The sequence below is a fragment of the Magallana gigas genome, chromosome 6 (assembly GCF_963853765.1).
Source record: "Magallana gigas chromosome 6, xbMagGiga1.1, whole genome shotgun sequence".
Taxonomy (NCBI): Eukaryota; Metazoa; Mollusca; class Bivalvia; order Ostreida; family Ostreidae; genus Magallana; species Magallana gigas.
The window spans coordinates 29,503,830-29,524,245 of record NC_088858.1 but is presented as its reverse complement, the minus strand read 5'-3'; the positions used below and the strand labels follow the sequence as shown (position 1 = coordinate 29,524,245).

Here is a 20,416-nt window from a genome sequence, read left to right as displayed (position 1 = left end):
AAAGGAGTCATAAATGAATAAAGTTGATTTTATTTGATTAAAAAAATACATACAAAAACGTGATCAACATAAAGTAAAAGTATATCATTTAATCAAAATAAATACACACGTACAGTTTATTATTTTATGACCGGTATTGGTTTTCATTTCAGTCAGAACTTTTTAATAACTTGACCACAGCTGGTAAAAGAGGTCGTGAGTGGAGTTGTGCCGTTTTCCCTTAAATTGAGTTGAGCAACATAGTCTTATGAAACACGTTAGCAAAGCATCACTTTTGACGAGTGGCACTGTCAATGCTTTTGGGAATAATTTAATTCTGGTTGTAACGCGCTATCTGATTGGCTAAAAAATTATTTTATATCGTATAAAGAATGTTGCCTACGTCATAGTAGGAATAACGTCAAAAACGTATCAATACGCCTGACGTTACGTTTGAATTTTGTACAATTTTACGTCATTTTAAATGTCAAATGACCGTTTTCATCTACAATGCAGAGAAAAAAAAATTAAATCATGAGCAATAAATTCAATATTTATTAGTTTTATACGATATAAAATGGTTTGAAACAGTTAACGCTTTTTTATAAACCGCTTCGCGGTTTATAAAGCGTTAACTGCCCCAAACCATTTTATATCGTATAAAACAAATAAATATTGAATTCATTCCTTAATTAAACGTCATAGCAAGCAGTGTTACAAAGCACTTTGAAAAAATTTTTCACTTGAAAAGTGTGTTAATTTTGGAACCAAGTCAACACACCTTGAAATTTTTTTTTTCAAAGTGCGTTGATATCGTCACCGGCTATTCCACGTGCTTATAAACAAACATGATGTGAAAAAAGGATACGTTAATTATTGTTATCAAAAACAATATGATCTGTTAGCAATGTCTAATGAATGAGTTTGTGTCACAATGTCACTTTCTTTCATATTCTAGTCAGTTCAACCGTTATAAGGAAAAAATGTGTATTTCATATGCACTATACTATTGTATCAGACTCTGATATGAATGAGTCTAACTGTAAGGGTATTTTTCAAAAATAAAAAAAACAGCCTTAAGTTTTGGTAAGAAATACACAATCATTTAACACTACTACACAAATCGTCTGCAAATTGATTCGATGTACACGTATTTTGGGCACCATTTATCAGCTGATGAGAAGTATCCAATCAGTGACGTCGTATCACTGAAGTCTGGATGCTAGGATTCCTGTAGCCAACCGTGGACCACTTTCTGTATCATCTGAAAGAATCGTTCATCTGTTAGAATGGCACAAGGAAAGATGTTGTTAATGCAAGAAGCAAATCACATGATATTAAATTGATATACACATGTAACTAATACATAGTGCTATTTTCGGGGTTTACTCTAGGTTTACTAGAGTAAAGACTGCTAGAGAGACCAAGAGTAAACCCTGAATGGACACAGAGAGTAAACCCCAATCCAGAAGTACACTTCTGAAAGCAGACGCTACATGTGTAGGGGCAGTAATTACATGCAGTAAGATGGTAAGATAAAAGGCGGGTCTGTTTTACACTTAAGTGCATACAGTTGACCCCAAAAGCAAATCCCAAGTATACCCAAAGTAAACCACAAGTGGACAAAAATTTCCAAAAAGCAGACCCAGAGTAAACCTAAACCTAAAGTAAACCCGGGGTTTAGTTGCATGGGGTTTACTCTGGTGTTAGATTGGGTCTGATTGGTACTGTATGGAATATCTGTTGATTATAATTAGAATACTTTGAACGGTTTAGAATTTTCAAATTTTACAATATATAACAAAAAAAAGCTTTTGAAAATATTTGGAGAGGTAGAAAATGCAAAACCTCCAGCGGGATTCGAACTCATGACTTCCAGATTTGTAGTAAACCCTCTAACTGTTAGGTGACAATATTGGGAAAGAAACTACTTACGGTTGAACTTTGATATCTCGAACATTGATATCTCAAATACAGTGGATATGTCGAAGTGATTTGTAACTCCCAAACACTTATTTTTTTAAGTATTTTACCCTCAATATCTTGAAGTTTTTAAACAGTCCCATTGAGTTCGAGGTAACGAAGTTTGACTGTATATAATTACACTTCAGTTTGTTGTTTATTTCAATAAACAATACGTCACAACATGGATGTGTCCCATACCACCTTAAGTTTTGCTGACTAAACAATACTTGCAGTGTACCACCTACTGGACTTTGTATTGCTTTGTCTCAAAACGACTTAGTATTTCTTTAAAAAAAAATTAAGTCTTGCCTATGCAATGACCAACAGACTTGTTTTATGACAATAAACTTATGGGTTTTAATTATGTTGATTTCAAGTAATGCTATGCAGATACTCTGAGTCACAACCGTAATCATAATTCAACATAGCGATTGGGGAATTTATAAGTTTGTAAAAATGTTATAAATAGTAATTAAGATGTTTTGCGTGTCTGAAGTCTGCAAAAATATACAAAGAGGATAAAAATAATAAAAAGACAGTTAAGAAATGGACTTACCAGTCTGGCATCTTTGAGGGATTGTGGGTCGGTTGACCTGTCACTAGCCATGTCAGCACAGTGCGCGGTTCCATTTATAAAGACAGCAGTCTCATTCAGAGATACGTCTGATTTCAGGACACTCAGAAAATGCCAGGGATCTATTGAGCCTAGCAAGAACATGTAGCACACTTGTTAATTATGTGATTTTCTTAATAAATGAATATTAATATACAAAGCAAAGTGCCAAAGATTCTGATAACTTTGAAAGCATACTACTATATTTTACCATTGACAAAGAGAACCCTGGTTCCTTTTGGCCGGTTGGCACCATAATATTCATTTGTAAACTCTACAAAGTTTGGCACTGAGGACGGGGAGATTTTGTAGATGTCCCTACAGATGACAAGGTTTGATTCCAGGGTCAGGAGTCTGGAGAACGGACAGCTGGTGCCTTCATCACAGGTCTGATCTACAGGATTAAAGTTCACTTTTAATATTGAATTGTGGTATCATTCAAAGATGAAATTTTGCAATCTATTGGGTTGAATGTGAGAATAAAATCATAGTAGAAAAAATCTATCAAGTTATGATTCTATGACATTTGTTGTGTATATTTTACTTATTCTGACAGTGCCTTAAGATTATGAAATACAATATGGGATGAATCAACAAATTGATTTCCTATGTACCATTGATACTCTTTTGACGCGAATTGTTCCGCCATGTCTGCAAATGATATTGTTGCGGTTAGTCTCAAGTACAGTGGTATTAATCGTTTCTTAAACTTGAATCAATATAAATTGTTAGCAATACATGTATATACACTGTACCGGTATATTATTTTGAATGAAATTAAAAGTATCTTTGACACCGTTGAAGTACATGTTTTTGTGCATATTACATTGCAAGGTTAATTAGCATGCACGTAACTGTAGCTCTTGGGTTTGTCAAGTTCAAAATTTTCACGGAGACCTTAACCTTTTACTTTTTAAAAAACTGACTCTGTGATAAAAAGTACAAAATTTTAACAGCTAAGGAGTAATTAATTGAAGAACGATCACTTGCTATCAGAAAAAAGACAATACACGTGCTAAATTATATACATTGTATCACTGCTTGTTACTGATGTAACCCAAACCCTGGTCAAAAGCTAAGTTTGAGGGGGGATCTTACAATAACCAAACTGTGAGCAGGTCTGCCAGATCCATTGTCTGATTCCAGCCCCACTGGCGGCCCGGTCCACCGTCTGGTTGTTGAACTGGGACAGGAATTTGGAATAAGAGTTGTCCACACAACTCTGATTGAATAGATTCATCGCCATCTAAAAAGGAAGAAAATTATATATACTTACATGTACATGTACTCATAAAATTATAAAAAGATTAATCCTCATGTAGTTGGTTCTCAGGCAATTCTTAAAGAGGTTCACTCCTCAGGTTTCATGAAGCCATTTTGGGTCATCTAAAGTCTGAAAATTCTGCACCACATATTAATTCTAGTAGTACCGTATATTTATATTTTACAATGTCAAATAAACTTTATTGAATAAAATTGTTTTTAAAAAAATACATTTTTACAGAGTTTAGTAAGGGACTATATTTTGTAGCGGGAAAATAAACAATTTTTATAACTCAATAGTTTAAGAGTACTGTTACCTTAGCTTCATAATTATCAGTGCAGACCAAACTTCTAGAAAGTTTGTGTATTCCAATACATATGATGTTATGAAAAATATATTTGAATAATATTTTAATATTTCTATTGATATATTTTGGCATATTTACCTTATATTTCATAGAAGTTAGGAAAAAACTAACTCCAATTTTGGCATCAAATTAGCTTATTTCATGCTAAATCTCAAATTTTTGAGATGTGACCTCTACTTTTTTTTAACTTTTACCCGAGACATTAAACATAATTATGTCTATTTGTATGCAAAGTTTTGGAAAGATGACTTTAATAAAAAAAATTTATTTTGCATTATAATTTGATTACTCCAAAATTTGGTGACAATCTTAAACCTCTTTTGTTGTGTTCATTATGTACTGGCATTTGAAGCCACAAGTAAAGCAAGACTTTTTAAACGTTGACTGAGATATAGTTATTACTTTAATAGTCACTACACATGTTTAACTTCAAAATGTATTAAAATCATAATAAAAAAATAGTTTCAACTATAAATATTTGTTTGATTTCTTCAAATAATCAATTCCCATGCCAAATTTTAATAAAAATTTAAGGAAAATTAACATTTCTGTTTGGGGCCCTTATTACCAAAAAATGGCATGTGACATGTGTCACAAATGAACATTTTAGGTCCCTTTCTTTATATCCAAGTGGTTTTTGGATGATTGACATTACTAGTATTTGAGGTGCCAACATCCTTAAAAAAAGAGGACCATGGGCCACATTGCTCACGAGGAACAAGAGAGAATACATTCCTATATAAATTTTTGTCCCCCTCCACATTGTGACCACATCCTACCCCTGGGGAATATGATTTGAACAAACTTGAATCTATCCTTCCTGAGGATGCTTTCACACAAGTTTCAGCTTTCCTGGCCAATTAGTTTTTAAAAAGAAGATTATTAAAGATTTTTCTCTATATAGACCCTCAAAAATCCTATGAAAAAAATCGGATCCTTCCATCCAAGTTTCAGCTTTCCTGGCTGATTAGTTTGTGAAAAGATTTTTGAAAATTTCTAAAAAATTTTTAATAATTTTGAATTACATTCCCTTACAATTTTGAATCCCCTTTGCCTAAAGATGCTTTATGCTAAGCTTGGTTAAAATTGGCCTAGTAGTTCTGGAGAAGAAGTTGAAAATGTAAAAAGTTTATAGACAGACAGACAGATAGACAGACAGACAAATGGACAGAAAAAACTAAAAAAAAAAAATATCAGCTCAGGTGAGCTTATAAAATGAAAGCATAGTATAAATTGATTGATATACACAGTCATAATTTTCTTTAATGTATTATCAATTAACAAATAATTTTAACATGAATATTCATATGTCCAGCTTCATTTTCAAGCTTCTCCATTATATCATTCATTGGTATTGTTTTAACTTAACAATTAATGCAATACTTCTGACCTTATAAACCATCTGCAGGTTTTTATATGAATCGTCTGACTTTGTCATCTGTTTACACAGGTACTGAATGTTGAGTCCAGGAACCTCGTTATTATATTGCACTGCTCCCATAAAAATTCCAGCTAAGTTGTTGACAAAAACCATTTGGTCATTTTTCTCACTCAAGGGTCCACAGGAAAGGAAGTCCTTCTCCAGCTGTACGGTCTGATTGGCTTGGATCATGCTGTCGATTCTCTGGAAGGCCTCCACAATTTGTTTGATGCACTGAGTAAAGAATCCATGATAGAAACAAACTGAATAGTTATACCAAATCTATACATGTACAAGTTTATGGTGGCTTGATCCACCAGTATATTTTTTGATAGATCGATTGGTATGTGTGCCACCTTAAAATAGTTTCAGAAGTATAAACTCTAAAAACAAAAAAATAATAATCATCGAATAATAATAATAAATACATGTATGCTTAAACTGTTTCAAACCAGTTTATATTTTAAGTATAAATCTGTTACCTATTGGAAATTCAATTATGAGCCATATTGGGCAAAGAGGAGAGATAATATGATCCAGACAACTTGAGACAAGTGATGTTGGATAGACAGAGGGACAGACTCAAGGGTATATTACCTGTTGACTTCCGCCAACTGTGGAGTCAGTTAAACTTTGAGCTACCACCTCATTATAACCTTCAAAGTTGGTCTGTGCCTGTACAGGGGCTGATGATGCAACTGCTCCATATACAAGGTGAGGGTACTGCAGGAAAAAAAAACCATGAGACCCAAAAGCCACATCACTCACCTAAGTAACAGATCTTAGCTGAACCTTCTATCCCTATCTTGCTTAAAAATAGGGCAAAATTTTGATCCATTTAGTGTGCACAACATGTTACAGTTTTACAAAGTTGAACTGTGTAACCTTCATAAAGCCTCTTAATTGGACAAATTTTTGTGGGTATCTCAGGATTACTGCCTGAAAATGATAACAATTATTTTCTAATCTAATAACAGCTCAGAGTTTCTGTTTATTATTTTCTCTAAAGAGAGGCAAAGTACTGCATTGAAACAGCTGTTCCTAGTGACTTTAAAGGTTTGTTGTTGTAACGTGCGCAGCAGAAGCAAGCCAAAGCCCACCTTTTGATGTGAGGCTAAAATAATAATAAATATAAGAAAATCAGCTAAAATTGAAAGATGAATAAGGGTATTAACAGCTCTTACTTATTCTAGGAACATGGTGTACAAATGTGATACATGTACAGTAAAATTTGCATAATTTGTTTTATCCGTATAACAAATTCGTTATAATAAGTACATATAGCCAATTCCCTATATACATAATTTCTTGTACAAGACTTCTTGTCCTTATATTGGTGAAATGGATTTTTTCTAAATAATAAAAAATTTACACCACATAAAGCAGCTTTATTGTAAATTTGGGGATTTTTGGTGCAATGGTTATGCAGAACTAGGATGGATGGCAAACGGACAAATAGTGATCAGAAAAGTTCACTGAGTAAGCTCAGGTGATCTAAATATAATCCACATAAGTTTTATAGTCACTACTGTGGAATCATTAAAATTCGTGGGGGCCAAGTTTCGTGGATTGCTTAAATTTTACAGGTTCGTGAGGACGACATTTCATGTATTATCTTATACCTGGAAAAGGGAAAATGATTTTATAATCCTTGTTTATTAATTCGTGGAGGATTTTAATTCATGGACAATAGGAACCCATGAATTCCACAAAAATTGAGCCACCACGAATTCTAATGATTCCACAGTATACATTTATTTTCTATGATTTTGTCATCAAGGTATAAACGTCCTACAGCTTGTCTACAAGCTATTCAAGATTAATCATGAATGTACCTTTAAGCGAAACCATGCAGATAAAGCCCCTGGATAACTTCCACCAAAAGAAATCCACTTGTTGCTGGTCAGTTCATACCTGTCTGTGATGTACTTGTGGACTCTTGTCAAATCAGCCAATCTAGCTCAAATATAAAGACAGATATTAGTTATAATGGAACTCAAAACATTTATTCATTTATTTCTGTCTTTTTATAAAAACTGATTTTATAATAATATTAATAGGTTAATACCATATTCTCCCTATTTAAGTGCCCACACCCCTATACCTATAGGTGCCTCGATCCATTGACATTTTCCATTTATATAATAGATATTAAATGGTCCATCTTTTATAACCCTATAGCAAAAAATATAATGAATATGAGGCCACATCGTTCCCCAGGGAAATAATTGCCAACTGCATGACTTCACTGAACTTAATTCACATTCAGCCAAGTACATGTAAGTTTACCAATGAAAGCAAATTCCAAATAAACTAAATTTCATTTTTCAAACTTGGACCCAATGGTGTCTCTATTTTCAATTCAATTTCCTTTCATGCCATGTTTAGAATAATAAAGAAATTTTTTATTCTTTTTGGCTGGAGAAGCAGTAATTAAAAGGTAGCATACAGATGGGTGCCAGACAAAATGTGATAAAAGAAGCTTTATTAAGCTAAAAGGTTATAATAAAGTGACATAACTTGATTCAGATCATTCAGAAATGTCTCTGCTACATAAATCTTATTTCACAGATTAAAATCAAACCAATTATCCCCTTTTGCACTTTTCTAACCACTAGCAGCACAATTCTGTAAACTGCCATGAACTGGAGATTTCCCCTTACAGATAATCTGATATGCCAAAGAAATCAGCTTATACATCTCAAACTCCATACTTTCATCTGGCCTGAAAGCTCCAAAATTTACACCGTTATTTCACCAATCAAGTCCTAATACAGAACCCCAAATATCACCTGACAGGTTTATTTTTTATTTTTGTCAAACTAGACGACAGGTAAAATGCAAAAAATAATCTAGCTATCATAATAATAATCTGGCTTTAATACCAACCCCTGTTGACTGGACAGATGTTCCAACTGGTCTAGATGTAAGCCATTGTCATTGATGCTGCTACCATAGAATCGATGCTCGGCGGCTACTACCATCGCACCATACCGCTTAGCCATTTCAACATGGTGACCTATAAAACATACAACTCATAAAATATAATGTACATAAAACAAGAGGCCTACAGGCCTTGATGGTCACCTGAGTATCACAGCCATTAGATTGACGTGTCAAAGTGTCATGTTTGCATTTTTTGCTTCATTTAGAAAGTCCTGCCCTAGTTCTAAAAAAAATTCCCCAATTTTGGTAGAGGGCTTCATGGAATTTAAAATCATACAATTAGTTTTTCTCAAATAGTATTACCATAAATTAATTTTTTTCCCCATATGTGTTAGAGAAGCTCGAGAAGAAGATTAAAAAATTTTTTTTTGAAATATTTCACACACCCCACCTCCCCTCATAGTGGTAGGGTCATAAATTTCACAATTAAGATTCCTCTTATCATAGAGATGCTTCACACCAAAAAATTGGCCTTAATTTCAAGAAGTTAAAAATGTCAAATTTTAACGAACGACGGACGATGACGTACGAAGACCAATTACAATAGGTTACTTGAGTGACTCATATGATTTAAAACTATTGGATAGAACTTAACTTAAAATTGTCTACGCTTTATTTACCGGAATAAGCAGATCTATTGGGGAGAGTCCCCTCTCCTCCTATGAATAAGAAAATAGGACCACTAGGTTTAATCCAGCTCTCTGTATTGATGTATACCTTCTGATTGTACATTTCCTACAAAATATTTACATAAAAGAAACAGAATTCATAAAATATTTACTAAATCGTAGAATTATACATTCAACATCAAAATTACAGTTACAAACCCCTTGACACATCACAAGCTTGTCTTCAACTACTGTATTTCTTCTTAGGCTGTCCAAAGTCAATTCAATATTACCAGTAAATGTCACCCAGGGGTAGGTTTAGGAGAAATTGTATTTTTTAAAAACCCAAACGAAACTCTTTTTAATTTTATGAATTTATCTTTTCCAGTTTGATTTCACTTTTTGCAACTAAAAAACTGCAATCTGTAGAAATTCAAAATGTTTTGTGCACATTATGGGCTATATATAGGATACAGAATGGGATTGTCAGGAAAGATCATTATTAAAGAGGTAGCCAATAAGCAACTTAAATACTTACTGTATTTGTATGAAAATCATTTGTTAAATTTTTTCACCCTACCTCGTATGTTTGGTATTTGGAAGACAACGTTAAATGTAGAATTAACTTTAGGAGGCCTTAAAACTTGCTCTTTGGATATGATTTGTACATGTATAAGATATTTATCTCTATTGAGAACTTTTAAATTTGTGTCTTTTTACTCTCTATGGGTCATGGCTCAAATCTACTTGAAAACATATGCAATTTGTTTTTACACCTGGCTATTTGCATGTGTCTTCCCTTGAAAGGTCCAAGTCTAGTCCTTTTTTAAATAAACAACCTTGAAATCTCTTCAACCAGAAATACTACACTTGACAGGTGTGTAGCTGCCTATGCACAAGTGCATACACATCATAATCATTCTAAAAAAAAAGAAACATACTCAGGGAGAGAGAGAGAGAGAGAGAGAGAGAGAGCCAGCCACTGTTTGTGTACACTTCATATCCATTCTAACTATGCGCATGGTTGAAATAATTTCATGCAGAGAAGCAATCTAATTAAAATTAGATATCTACTGGAGCAGACCAAAAAATCTAATTCTATCAGATTGGCATAGAAATAAAAATTCAAAAATGTATAAATAAAGAAAAAATATGCATATAGCATACAAATATGATTGACTGTACCTGAATCGTATGATTAATAGACCAAGTTTGATGCAGACTCTACATTTTTTATTAATTACAGACTTACTGAGTTAAGTGCATCAAAATGGTCTATAGGTTGAGGCAATAGAACTTCTTCCACAATCTGAGAGCTGCCATATAATTTCTTTTGTTCAAATACTGCATCCTCCTCTCTCTGACTTTCGACAAGTTCTCGAATTTTTAAGAAGCTGTTTCCTGTCAACATTTAAAAAAGAATAAATCTAACTGGCATGCATTAACATCATGATAACATTTGAATTAATATATAATTTATCATATGTTCTTAAAATGCTCTATTTCATTGGCTAATTAAAACATAGGTAATCACAAATTAAAAAACTCATCGAGACAAGGCATCACCTTTATGTGACCATAACCTGATTGACTCAAGCGACCTTAAAACTAAACATATTTAATAATGATATAATTTATATAGGTCTGATAAATTTTGGTTCAAACTATCCATCTCGTTTTTTTTAATTGTGGAGGCTGTGCACATTAATTAATTAGAGCTTAAATTGTATTTCCTCTTCCGTAATTCAATTTACTAAAGTGAAAGGTAATTAACAAATGTTCATGCTTTAAAGTCCTTGGAGAGATTTCTTCCATATGTAAGGGAAGATTAAAGCCTTTTATGTACTTATTAATGAGTGCTTGTATGAAAAGAGATGTGTGTGAGAGTAAGAAAATAAAAACTTAATTAGGAACTAAGGAAGTAATTATGATGATATTCAAAAAAGATTAAGTCAGCTGAGCTGGAATATTTGGATTGTAACATCGTCTGATCAAAATCTCCAAGACATTTAAGAATTCAAATTCATATAACTGAATAACTTTGTACAAAAACTGTTCTGCATGCAGCTTCCTTCCCTCCTTTGATTGTATATATATGTCATAACTCTATTTTATAACTCATACGTAATAAATCTGTATATGCTCTAAATTATGAGTTTCTGTTCCAAAATCCTTAAGAAAATCCTGAGTCTGAATTTAATATAAGGATAGTGCAAGTTGGTGCATAAGTTCTCATTTCATATCATGAGATACTGTGTGAAGATGTATTAAATACTATGAAATGTCGAAATGAGTAAGGGAAGTGTCGGCCAATGACGGCCATATTAATTGCCTCATATTATTTCTCACCGAACAAATATAGAGATATATGAGGCAATCAAGTGCTATGTCTAAACCAATGAAAGTGTGACATTTCAGTCCAAGGGAAAACAATGTATCATATTTGATACATAATATGATATTGTATGATATGATACAATACAATTCGAAACAGCATTCATTTGCATTTGACAATTGATTGGAAGTTTAAGTACAAATAGATCATATCCACAAAGGATTTGAAGATACATACCATTCAAAAATACCTACTAGGTTCAATTTGTTTTGTGTTATTGAAAATAATGAATGCTCCCTCACAGATTTGAACATGGAGGGAAATGCAGAGAGCATGCAGAATGCAAATAGCTTTTAAATTAATAGGTCAATTTAAAATATATTGTTTTATGGTGCGACCATTGGGGAGAGCACCGCATATTAATTTGAATTAAGGTGGTATTTTTAAAATTTCACAATATTTAACAAAAAATATGTTTAAAATTTTTTTGGAAAGACAAAAATTTTAAAATCCCCATTGAAATTTGAACTCATGACTTACAGATACTTAGTGAACCCTCTTACCCACTGCGCTTCTCTGTTAGTTGACAATTTTGGGAAAGAAACTATTCATAAAATTACACTTGATTTGTTTGTTCATTTCGATAAATAAAGTAGGTCACAACAAGGCAGTGTCCCATACCACCTTAAATACCAAGGATACATATTGGCAACTACGCCATTAGCGTTTTTTGTTGTTGAAAAATGGTACGGGACCAACCTAATACTTCGAGAACTACATTTTAGTTAACTGAGATTATGATATTAAATCAAAAGTATATTGCTTTAATGAAAATTGTGCATAGGTTTTAGACATTTTTTAAACAAAAAATTGAAAAATAAGATTAATATATTAAAAATATATTGGCCAGCTATAAAACATCGATGAAATCTCGGAAGACGAGTAGCCAACTGCCTCCTAAAACTCGATATCCTCTTTTAATATTGTTTATATGACAAACACATGAAAATATAATATTTTGAATGTTTTTGTAATAGGTTTTAGCTGTTTATATTTCGATATAATTGTTTATTAGAAAGATATACTGAATTAAACTGTGAACACTTTACAGTAAGGACCGCGAGATTTCGATCAGTTGCCAATCTCTGTTATTTATGTCTCCGATATATGTTTAAGGTAAATACCGGTAATTAATTAAAGCTTAATTTTACCTTTCGTGTGGATTAATGTGATAAAAAATTATTAAAAATATTTTAGCTTCCAAATTTAAGTGACAATAACACCCGCATGGGTGTAAAGGTTAATTTGGCGCTCCACAGTTCCGACGCACTTGCATCAATATCATGGCTAAAACACCAAAATTTTTATTTAAGGAATGAATTCAATATTTATTTGTTTTATACGATATAAAACGGTTTGGGTCAGTTTACACTTTATAAACCGCAAAGCGGTTTATAAAAAAGAGTAAACTGTTTCAAACAAAAAATCGAAAAAATAATTTTTGACCAAAATCGTGACCATGTCCCTTTAAATTATTAAAAGAGAAATCTTTTTTTCCATTTTTAGTGAATTTCATTCGAACCCTGAGGCCTGACGAATTTAATAATAATATGAATACTTGATTAATTTTGGGAAATGTCTTGCAGCCTATTAAATTCTGCATAAGCGGGTGTGATCGATGCATTTGTTAACACAAGGAATTACACGAGATATTTGCCTGTATTTATTCCATAGTTTAATGTTATACTATAGAATCTATATTATGATGATGTATAATATTTGTATAACACTTACCTGGCAATGCAGAAATATCATGGAATAAGATGATAAACAATATGCCTTTTAGATTCGACATGATCATAATAATCACTGGGCCTAATGACTGTCTGTCAAAGTGAAACTTGTGATGTTTACCAAGAGCCGGAAGTCGCACGTGATATTAACAAATAGGGTTATTAATTGTGGTTATTGCAGTTATTAATTGTGAATTGATTTGTTCTATCTCCCCGAGAAAACTCTTCTATTCATAAAGACACAGTACAGATTCGTTGCTAATAGGAGGATCCGACATAAAGAAAAAATTTGACTGGTTTGTTTGATGTTATTTTAGTGTATACATACACAGTAACGTAACATGACGAATGAAATAATTACTATACTGTTATATATGTCTCTATAATAATGCAAGTGTCGGAATGAGAACAAGTGTTGTAGGTATATATGTATACATACATGTATAATTATATAGAGAGAGCAGGTCTTTCCCCTCCCCTTTTTTCCATGCGCCCCCCCCCCCCCCCAATATAAAAATTAAAGTACTGAAAGTATTGAAAGACGGAGGCACTACTACTGGTAGTGTATCTGGGTTATCGGCTAAGACCAGGCCCCAGGGCCTTAAAACTTTGAAACATTGAAACCCAAACCATAATTCAATGTTGATTCCATGTTAAAGACCCAACTTATTTTCAACGTTGAAGACATCAACCACTTTTACATGTAAATGAAACTGAACCCATATTTTCAAATTTGAATTTTATTATCATATCAGTTTTTTACTGAGAGCCATTAAAATAAACTAGGCTCAAGGGTTTATATAAAATATTTATAAAATACGAGCCCGATATTATATAGGATGCGATATAAAAATTTGCCATGTAATAATCTATATATATTTTACTCCTCCAGGAACTAGCTGCTGTTCAGGGATGGACTGGTTCTCGGGAATCCTCATCTTTTTTGTTACATGTTTGGTTGTTCAATTTGTGCGATTATTTTTATCTGACTCTGACCTACAACTGCAATGGGCCGAAATATTTGGAAATTCAACGGGTTTATATGATTATTTTATGGTCTTTAAACTGTATAATTCTTATTAGACTTGATCTTTATTATTAGTATTCTAAAAGTATTATTTATAACCTCATGATAAACATCATGGATGATCAACATATGAATTACTTTTTTAATATATATATTAAAGTTAGACTGAGATCAAAAGTTTTAGAATGCAGTCAAGGTTTTATGACCTAGGAGCTTTATAGATGTTGCAGATAAATATTAAAGCAAGCTAGATCATCAAATTTGTTCATGGATCAAAAGCTGACAATTTATTATAACTGCATTTCAAATATTTTCACAAGTTATAAAGTTCTGATACTAGTTGTCTTGTTTATGACTGATTTAAAATTAAAACAAAATATAATGATACTTTTATTAGATTTATTAAATTTCAGCTAAATCAAGGAATATAACTTATTAAAATTTATCTATTACACTAGGTACGTTGAAGGGTAAAGTTGTTTGGATAACGGGGGCATCGAGTGGTATAGGAGAGTCGCTAGCATACAGGTTAGCAGCTGATGGGTGCCGGCTTGTGCTGTCAGCCAGAAGAGAGGGAAGACTGCAGCAAATTAAACAGACCATCATAGGTAAACAGTAGATAATAGTAGTACAGGCAACTTAAAGAACTCATAATCATTATAGTACTTTGTTATAACAACATTTACATCACATTAACAGATGGTGGATATTCTACACAGGAGGATATTTTAATTGTCCCAATAGATTTGCTTCAATTCAGCTCACATCCAAGTACAGTGCAGAGAGTGTTACAACATTTTGAGAAGGTAACTTCATGCAGGTCTCTTAATTAAAGCAATTGGTTTATTTAGGAATATGAAGTCAATATATGATATTTTAAGATGATCAAAAAGGGTTGGGAGTGATCAAATCCCAACCGTGTTTTATTACCTCATAATATTTAAAGAATGATTCCTATTATTTATATTTATAAAATTTTACAAATTGTGCTTAAAATTACAACAACTTTCATTTGACATGAAGAAAAACTGCTAACCCTTCCAATTAGAGGCCATTGGAGGCCAAAATCTTTCATCCATTATAAGCTCTTTCACTTGACAAAAGAGAATATTACCTCTCTAATGAAGACTCCACCCCTACTTGAGATCATTCACTTTCTCTCTAATGAAGACTCCACCCTCATTTGAAACCATTCACTGTTGAATATCTCAGTTAATGTCTTGCTTATCTTACTGAAAATTGAATGGATTTTAGACCTTAATTCTCATTATTGCTAGGAGATCATGATCATGTCTGTTGTAATCTTTTTCTAGATTGATATTCTAGTTAACAATGCTGGAAGATCTCAGAGGTCTCTCATAGAAAAATGTCCAATGGAAGTGGATCGAGAAGTCTTGGAGATAAACACACTTAGTCCAATATCCCTGACCAAAGCTGTTCTTCCCCATTTCATAGAGAGGAAGGCAGGCCATGTTGTTTACACTAGCAGTGTTGCTGGAAAAATTGGTAAAGGAAATTTAGATTTACATTTGCTTTATTTACTGGTATACTCTTGGCTAGCTAGCTGGGCTATTGAAAAATTGGTAAAGGAAATTTAGATTTACATTTGCTTTATTTACTGGTATACTCTTGGCTAGCTAGCTGGGCTATTGAAAAATTGGTAAAGGAAATTTAGATTAACATTTACTTTATTTACCGGTAAAGTCTTGGCTAGGTTGCCAATGGATTTTTTAATATACTTCAAATTGCATTTCATAAGCAGAGTAACTGGGTAAGGGATTCATAATGTATAACTTAAAATACATGTATCATTTGCTTTCTACTCATTGTAGATTTTTAGCTCACCTGAGCTGAAAATTCTCGACTTCTTCAGCAGAACCATTGGGCCAATTTTAACCTAACTTGGCACAAAGCATCCTTGGGTAAAGGGGATTCAAGTTTGTTAAAATGAAGGTCCAAATCATGATCCTTGGGGGTAGGGTGGGGCCACAATGGGGGGGGGGGGTCTAATTTTTACATATTAATATATATATATAGTAAGTCTTCAAAAATCTTTTTCTCTGAAACTGATCAGCCAGAAAAGCTGTAACTTGTGTAAAAGCATCCTCAGGTAGTGTAGATTGAGGTTTGTTCAAATCATGATCCCCATGGGTAGGGTGGGCCACAATGGGGGGTCAAATTTTTATATAGGAATATAGAGAATAAAACTTTAAAAATATTCCCCTCAAAAAACTATATACCAGTATAATCCATATATAAACAGTTGTTTAAGTCTGATCATCTTCTTGAGAACTGCAATGCTCAATATGTGATACGACAGTCATCCTGTTACAAATGGGCTCAATGATAAACATAAGAATATGCAGAGGATTTTTTTTGAGACAGGATATATTTCACAATATTGTTCAGATATTTTGTATATGACTCCATAGAGCTGATTTTATGATGTCTATTGTTGCTCAGTTGAGCTAAGTGGCCCATGGGCCTCTTGTTTAACTCCTTTTCACCTATCAATATCATTGATAATTTCATTTCCATTAGTTACTAGTAAAGCGTAAATCACCAAGGATGTTAGAAGTGAATGCCTATAACCCAAGTTTTTCTCCAACTGTGACAAGATTTAGGCAGTGTAGGCAGAACTGACTGAAGCCAAGTTCATTTTTCCACATGCCCAGCTAAAAAGCTCAACATCATGCAAACAGTTATTCAACAGATAAATGAAAATCTAACACAGTTGAAATAATTGTCTGCAGGGTCACCAGGGTTAGGATCCTATGCCTGCTCCAAGCATGCCATGCAGGTAAGAAATAAGTTTTACTTGCTAGAATGGTTATATTCTCTAGCATTCATAATTTGTCATGGGTTATGTATAGTATTTCTGTGTTTTAGGGCTGGCTTGATTCTCTGAGGATAGAGATGTATACCCACAACATACATGTGACGTCTGTGTGTCCTGGTCCAGTGTTCTCAGAGGCTCTGGTCCACGCTTTCACAGATAGTGCAGATCAAGTGGGTTATCATGAAATACATGAATTTTAAGTTATTTATGGTTCACTGGTCATTTTTCCACCCACAGTTCTGCAGGTCAGAAAAATGGATGATACATGTACATGTACTTTCCAAGTATCAGGGTATATTAAACTCGTTAAGAAAAGCCAGGAAAATGGCAGATTTCAGGTACTATACTGTACTGTACAATGTATTAGTTGTGGGAGATAAAGTCGTGCATTGTTAATCTAAATTTCTAATTAAATGCGAGGAATTCATATCCATGTAAATTGGAAAGAAGCACATCCCGCAAATTTTGAAGTCTAATTAAATGCGAGGAATTCATATCCATGTAAATTGGAAAGAAGCACATCCCGCAAATTTTGAAGTCTCAACAGTGTAAACTATTTGGAATCATGATAAAAATTCAGCTTTCGTGATTTTATATTCTCGCAATATGATGCAGAACCATTTAATCATGAAATAAAGTACTCGCTTAAAATGAGGAATCTACAGTATCATATGATTAATCATTGTTAGCTCAAGATCATTTTTTCTTTCTTTCTAGTCTTTGGGGGTCATTATGGATCCCAGTGAGAGGAGAATGACATCTGAGAGATGCGCCTCTCTGATAGCTGTTGCTATAGCAAACAGACTGGATGAAGTATGGGTATCACCCCATCCAGAGCTACTGTATTTATACCTCTTTCAATACTTTCCATCAGTCGCCAAAAGGTAAGTACAGAAAAAAAAGATTGTAGACGTAAATTGTCTTTGGCTTATGCTGTTTTATTTGCTGCACACAGTGCAAATCAAATAAAATTTGTTTGTTAGAAGGAACTGATTCTGTTTTTTAACATTGCTTTTTATCAAAAAAACAAGTAAGGTCCTGAAATTAATTAATTACTAGCAATTCAAAGATACTGAAACTGCATGAATATCGCAAATAAAACCTGTTTCGGAAGATTGATCAATTGTTTTTGTGTTTCAGAATTGCCAATATATTTGGACAAGACAGAGTTTCTAAAGTACGAAGAGGAATTAAATCTTTACATAAAACTTCATAAACTTTAATGTTTGTTAGTAATGCATGTTTTCAAAACATTTTGATTACACAAAATTTCAATAAAACAAAATACAGATATGCTGTACATGCTCTAGTCCTTCTTTCTTTCGATTACTTTAATACGACGGCAATAGCATTCTTATCAAGACCTTAATGAATACACTTTTCAATCAATAAAATAGAAAGTTCAACTGTTTTCCAATTTGTGCAGTTTTTATTTGGGGTTTTTATACCCCCGCTCCGAAGGAGAGGGGGTATACTGTTTTACCCTTGTGTGTCTGTCTGTCCGTCCGTCTGTCCGTCCGTCCGTCTGTCTGTCTGTCTGTCCGTCTGTCTGTCTGTCCGTCCGTAACAAAAATTTCTGTCGCATTTATCTCAACAACTATTTATCGCAGATGCTTGAAATTTTAACACAGTGTTTGTTAAGGCATGCCATATCGTGGGATATATTTTTGTACCAATCGGACGTCAACTTCCTGTTAAATGACGACTTTGCTTATTTTTTAACCAAAATTTTCAAACAAATTTTCGTCAAAGATTTCTCAGCAACTGTTTATCACAGATGCTTGAAATTTTTACACAGTATTTGTATAGGCATGCTATATCGTGGGATGTATTTTTGTACCAATCAAACGTCAACTTCCTGTTAAATGACGACTTCGTTTATTTTTTGCCAAAATTTTCAAACAAATTTCCGTCAAAGAATTCTCAGCAGCTATTTATCGCAGATGCTTGAAATTTTAACACACTATTTGTTTAGGCATGCCATATTGTGGGATATATTTTTGTATCAATCGGACGTCAACTTCCTGTTAAATGACGACTTTGCTTATTTTTTAACCAAAATTTTCAAACAAATTTTCGTCAAAGATTTCTCAGCAACTATTTATCGCAGATGCTTGAAATTTTTACACAATATTTGTATAGGCATGCCATATCGTGGGATATATTTCTGTACCAATCGAGTGTCAACTTCCTGTTAAATGACGACCTTGTTTATTTTTAGCCAAAATTGTCAAACAAATTTTCGTCAAAGATTTCTCAGCAACTGTTTATCGCAGATGCTTGAAATTTTTACACAGTATTTGTATAGGCATGCTATATTGTGGGATGTATTTTTGTACCAATCAAACGTCAACTTCCTGTTAAATGACGACTTCGTTTATTTTTTGCCAAAATTTTCAAACAAATTTTCGTCAAAGATTTCTCAGCAGCTATTTTTCGCAGATGCTTGAAATTTTAACACACTATTTGTTTTGGCATGCCATATCGTGGGATATATTTTTGTATCTATCGGACGTCAACTTCCTGTTAAATAATGACTTTGTTTATTTTTTGCCAAAATTTTCAAACAAATTTTTGTCAAAGATTTCTCTGCAGCTATTTATCGCAGATGCTTGAAATTTTTACACAATATTTGTATAGGCATGCCATATCGTGGGATATATTTCTGTACCAATCGGGTGTCAACTTCCTGTTAAATGACGACTTTGTTTATTTTTAGCCAAAATTTTCAAACAAATTTTTGTCAAAGATTTCACATCAGCTATTTTTCGCAGATGCTTGAAATTTTAACACACTATTTGTTTTGGCATGCCATATCATGGGATATATTTTTGTATCTATCGGACGTCAACATCCTGTTAAATAATGACTTTGTTTATTTTTTGCCAAAATTTTCAAACAAATTTTCGTCAAAGATTTCTCTGCAGCTATTTATCGGAGATACTTGAAATTTTTACACAGTGTTTGTTAAGGCATGCCATATTGTGGGATATATTTCTGTACCAATCGGACGTCATCTTCCTGTTAAATGAGTACTTTGTTTATTTTAGCCAAAATTTTCAAACAAATTTTCCTCAAAGATTTCTCAGCAGCTGTTTATCGCAGATGCTTGAAATTTTAACACACTATTTGTTTAGGCATGCCATATTGTTGGATATATTTCTGTACCAATCGGATGCCAGCTTTCTGTTAAATGTCGACTTTGCTTATTTTGCATATTCACATCAGAGCGGGGGTATCACTAGTGAGCATTGGCTCAC

At 33.1% G+C, this 20,416-nt stretch overlaps 2 protein-coding genes across 2 annotated transcripts; one reads left to right on the top strand and one right to left on the bottom strand.

Annotated features, from left to right (window-relative positions):
* Positions 1-15: 15 nt before the first annotated feature.
* Positions 16-13,429, bottom strand: LOC105324470 (thymus-specific serine protease). The gene is made up of 11 exons (XM_066087722.1): positions 13,292-13,429; positions 10,415-10,563; positions 9,175-9,289; positions 8,498-8,627; positions 7,444-7,564; positions 6,206-6,331; positions 5,579-5,842; positions 3,656-3,803; positions 2,769-2,951; positions 2,501-2,649; positions 16-1,243 (listed from the first exon to the last, which is right to left on the bottom strand). The coding sequence occupies exons 1-11, from the start codon at positions 13,356-13,358 to the stop codon at positions 1,202-1,204; spliced, it is 1,494 nt and encodes a 497-aa protein (XP_065943794.1). The 5' UTR covers positions 13,359-13,429; the 3' UTR covers positions 16-1,201.
* Positions 13,430-13,448: 19 nt separating this feature from the next.
* LOC105338031 (dehydrogenase/reductase SDR family member 7) lies at positions 13,449-19,159 on the top strand. The gene is made up of 9 exons (XM_034467934.2): positions 13,449-13,586; positions 14,183-14,326; positions 14,776-14,925; positions 15,017-15,123; positions 15,631-15,823; positions 17,071-17,117; positions 17,207-17,326; positions 17,874-18,040; positions 18,297-19,159. Exons 2-9 carry the CDS (start codon positions 14,203-14,205, stop codon positions 18,370-18,372), a joined length of 984 nt encoding a protein of 327 aa, XP_034323825.2. The 5' UTR covers positions 13,449-13,586; positions 14,183-14,202; the 3' UTR covers positions 18,373-19,159.
* Positions 19,160-20,416: the final 1,257 nt, after the last annotated feature.

Coding starts and splice junctions, on each gene's coding strand:
- LOC105324470 (XM_066087722.1), bottom strand. CDS start 13,358: ATGATCATGTCGAATCTAAAAGGCATATTGTTTATCATCTTATTCCAT. Junction 9,290..10,414: donor ATTTTGATGCACTTAACTCA/GTAAGTCTGTAA, acceptor AATATTTTGTAG/GAAATGTACAATCAGAAGGT. Junction 6,332..7,443: donor CTGCATGGTTTCGCTTAAAG/GTACATTCATGA, acceptor TTTTTCCTGCAG/TACCCTCACCTTGTATATGG.
- LOC105338031 (XM_034467934.2), top strand. CDS start 14,203: ATGGACTGGTTCTCGGGAATCCTCATCTTTTTTGTTACATGTTTGGTT. Junction 14,327..14,775: donor AATATTTGGAAATTCAACGG/GTTTATATGATT, acceptor CTATTACACTAG/GTACGTTGAAGGGTAAAGTT. Junction 18,041..18,296: donor TTTCCATCAGTCGCCAAAAG/GTAAGTACAGAA, acceptor TTTGTGTTTCAG/AATTGCCAATATATTTGGAC.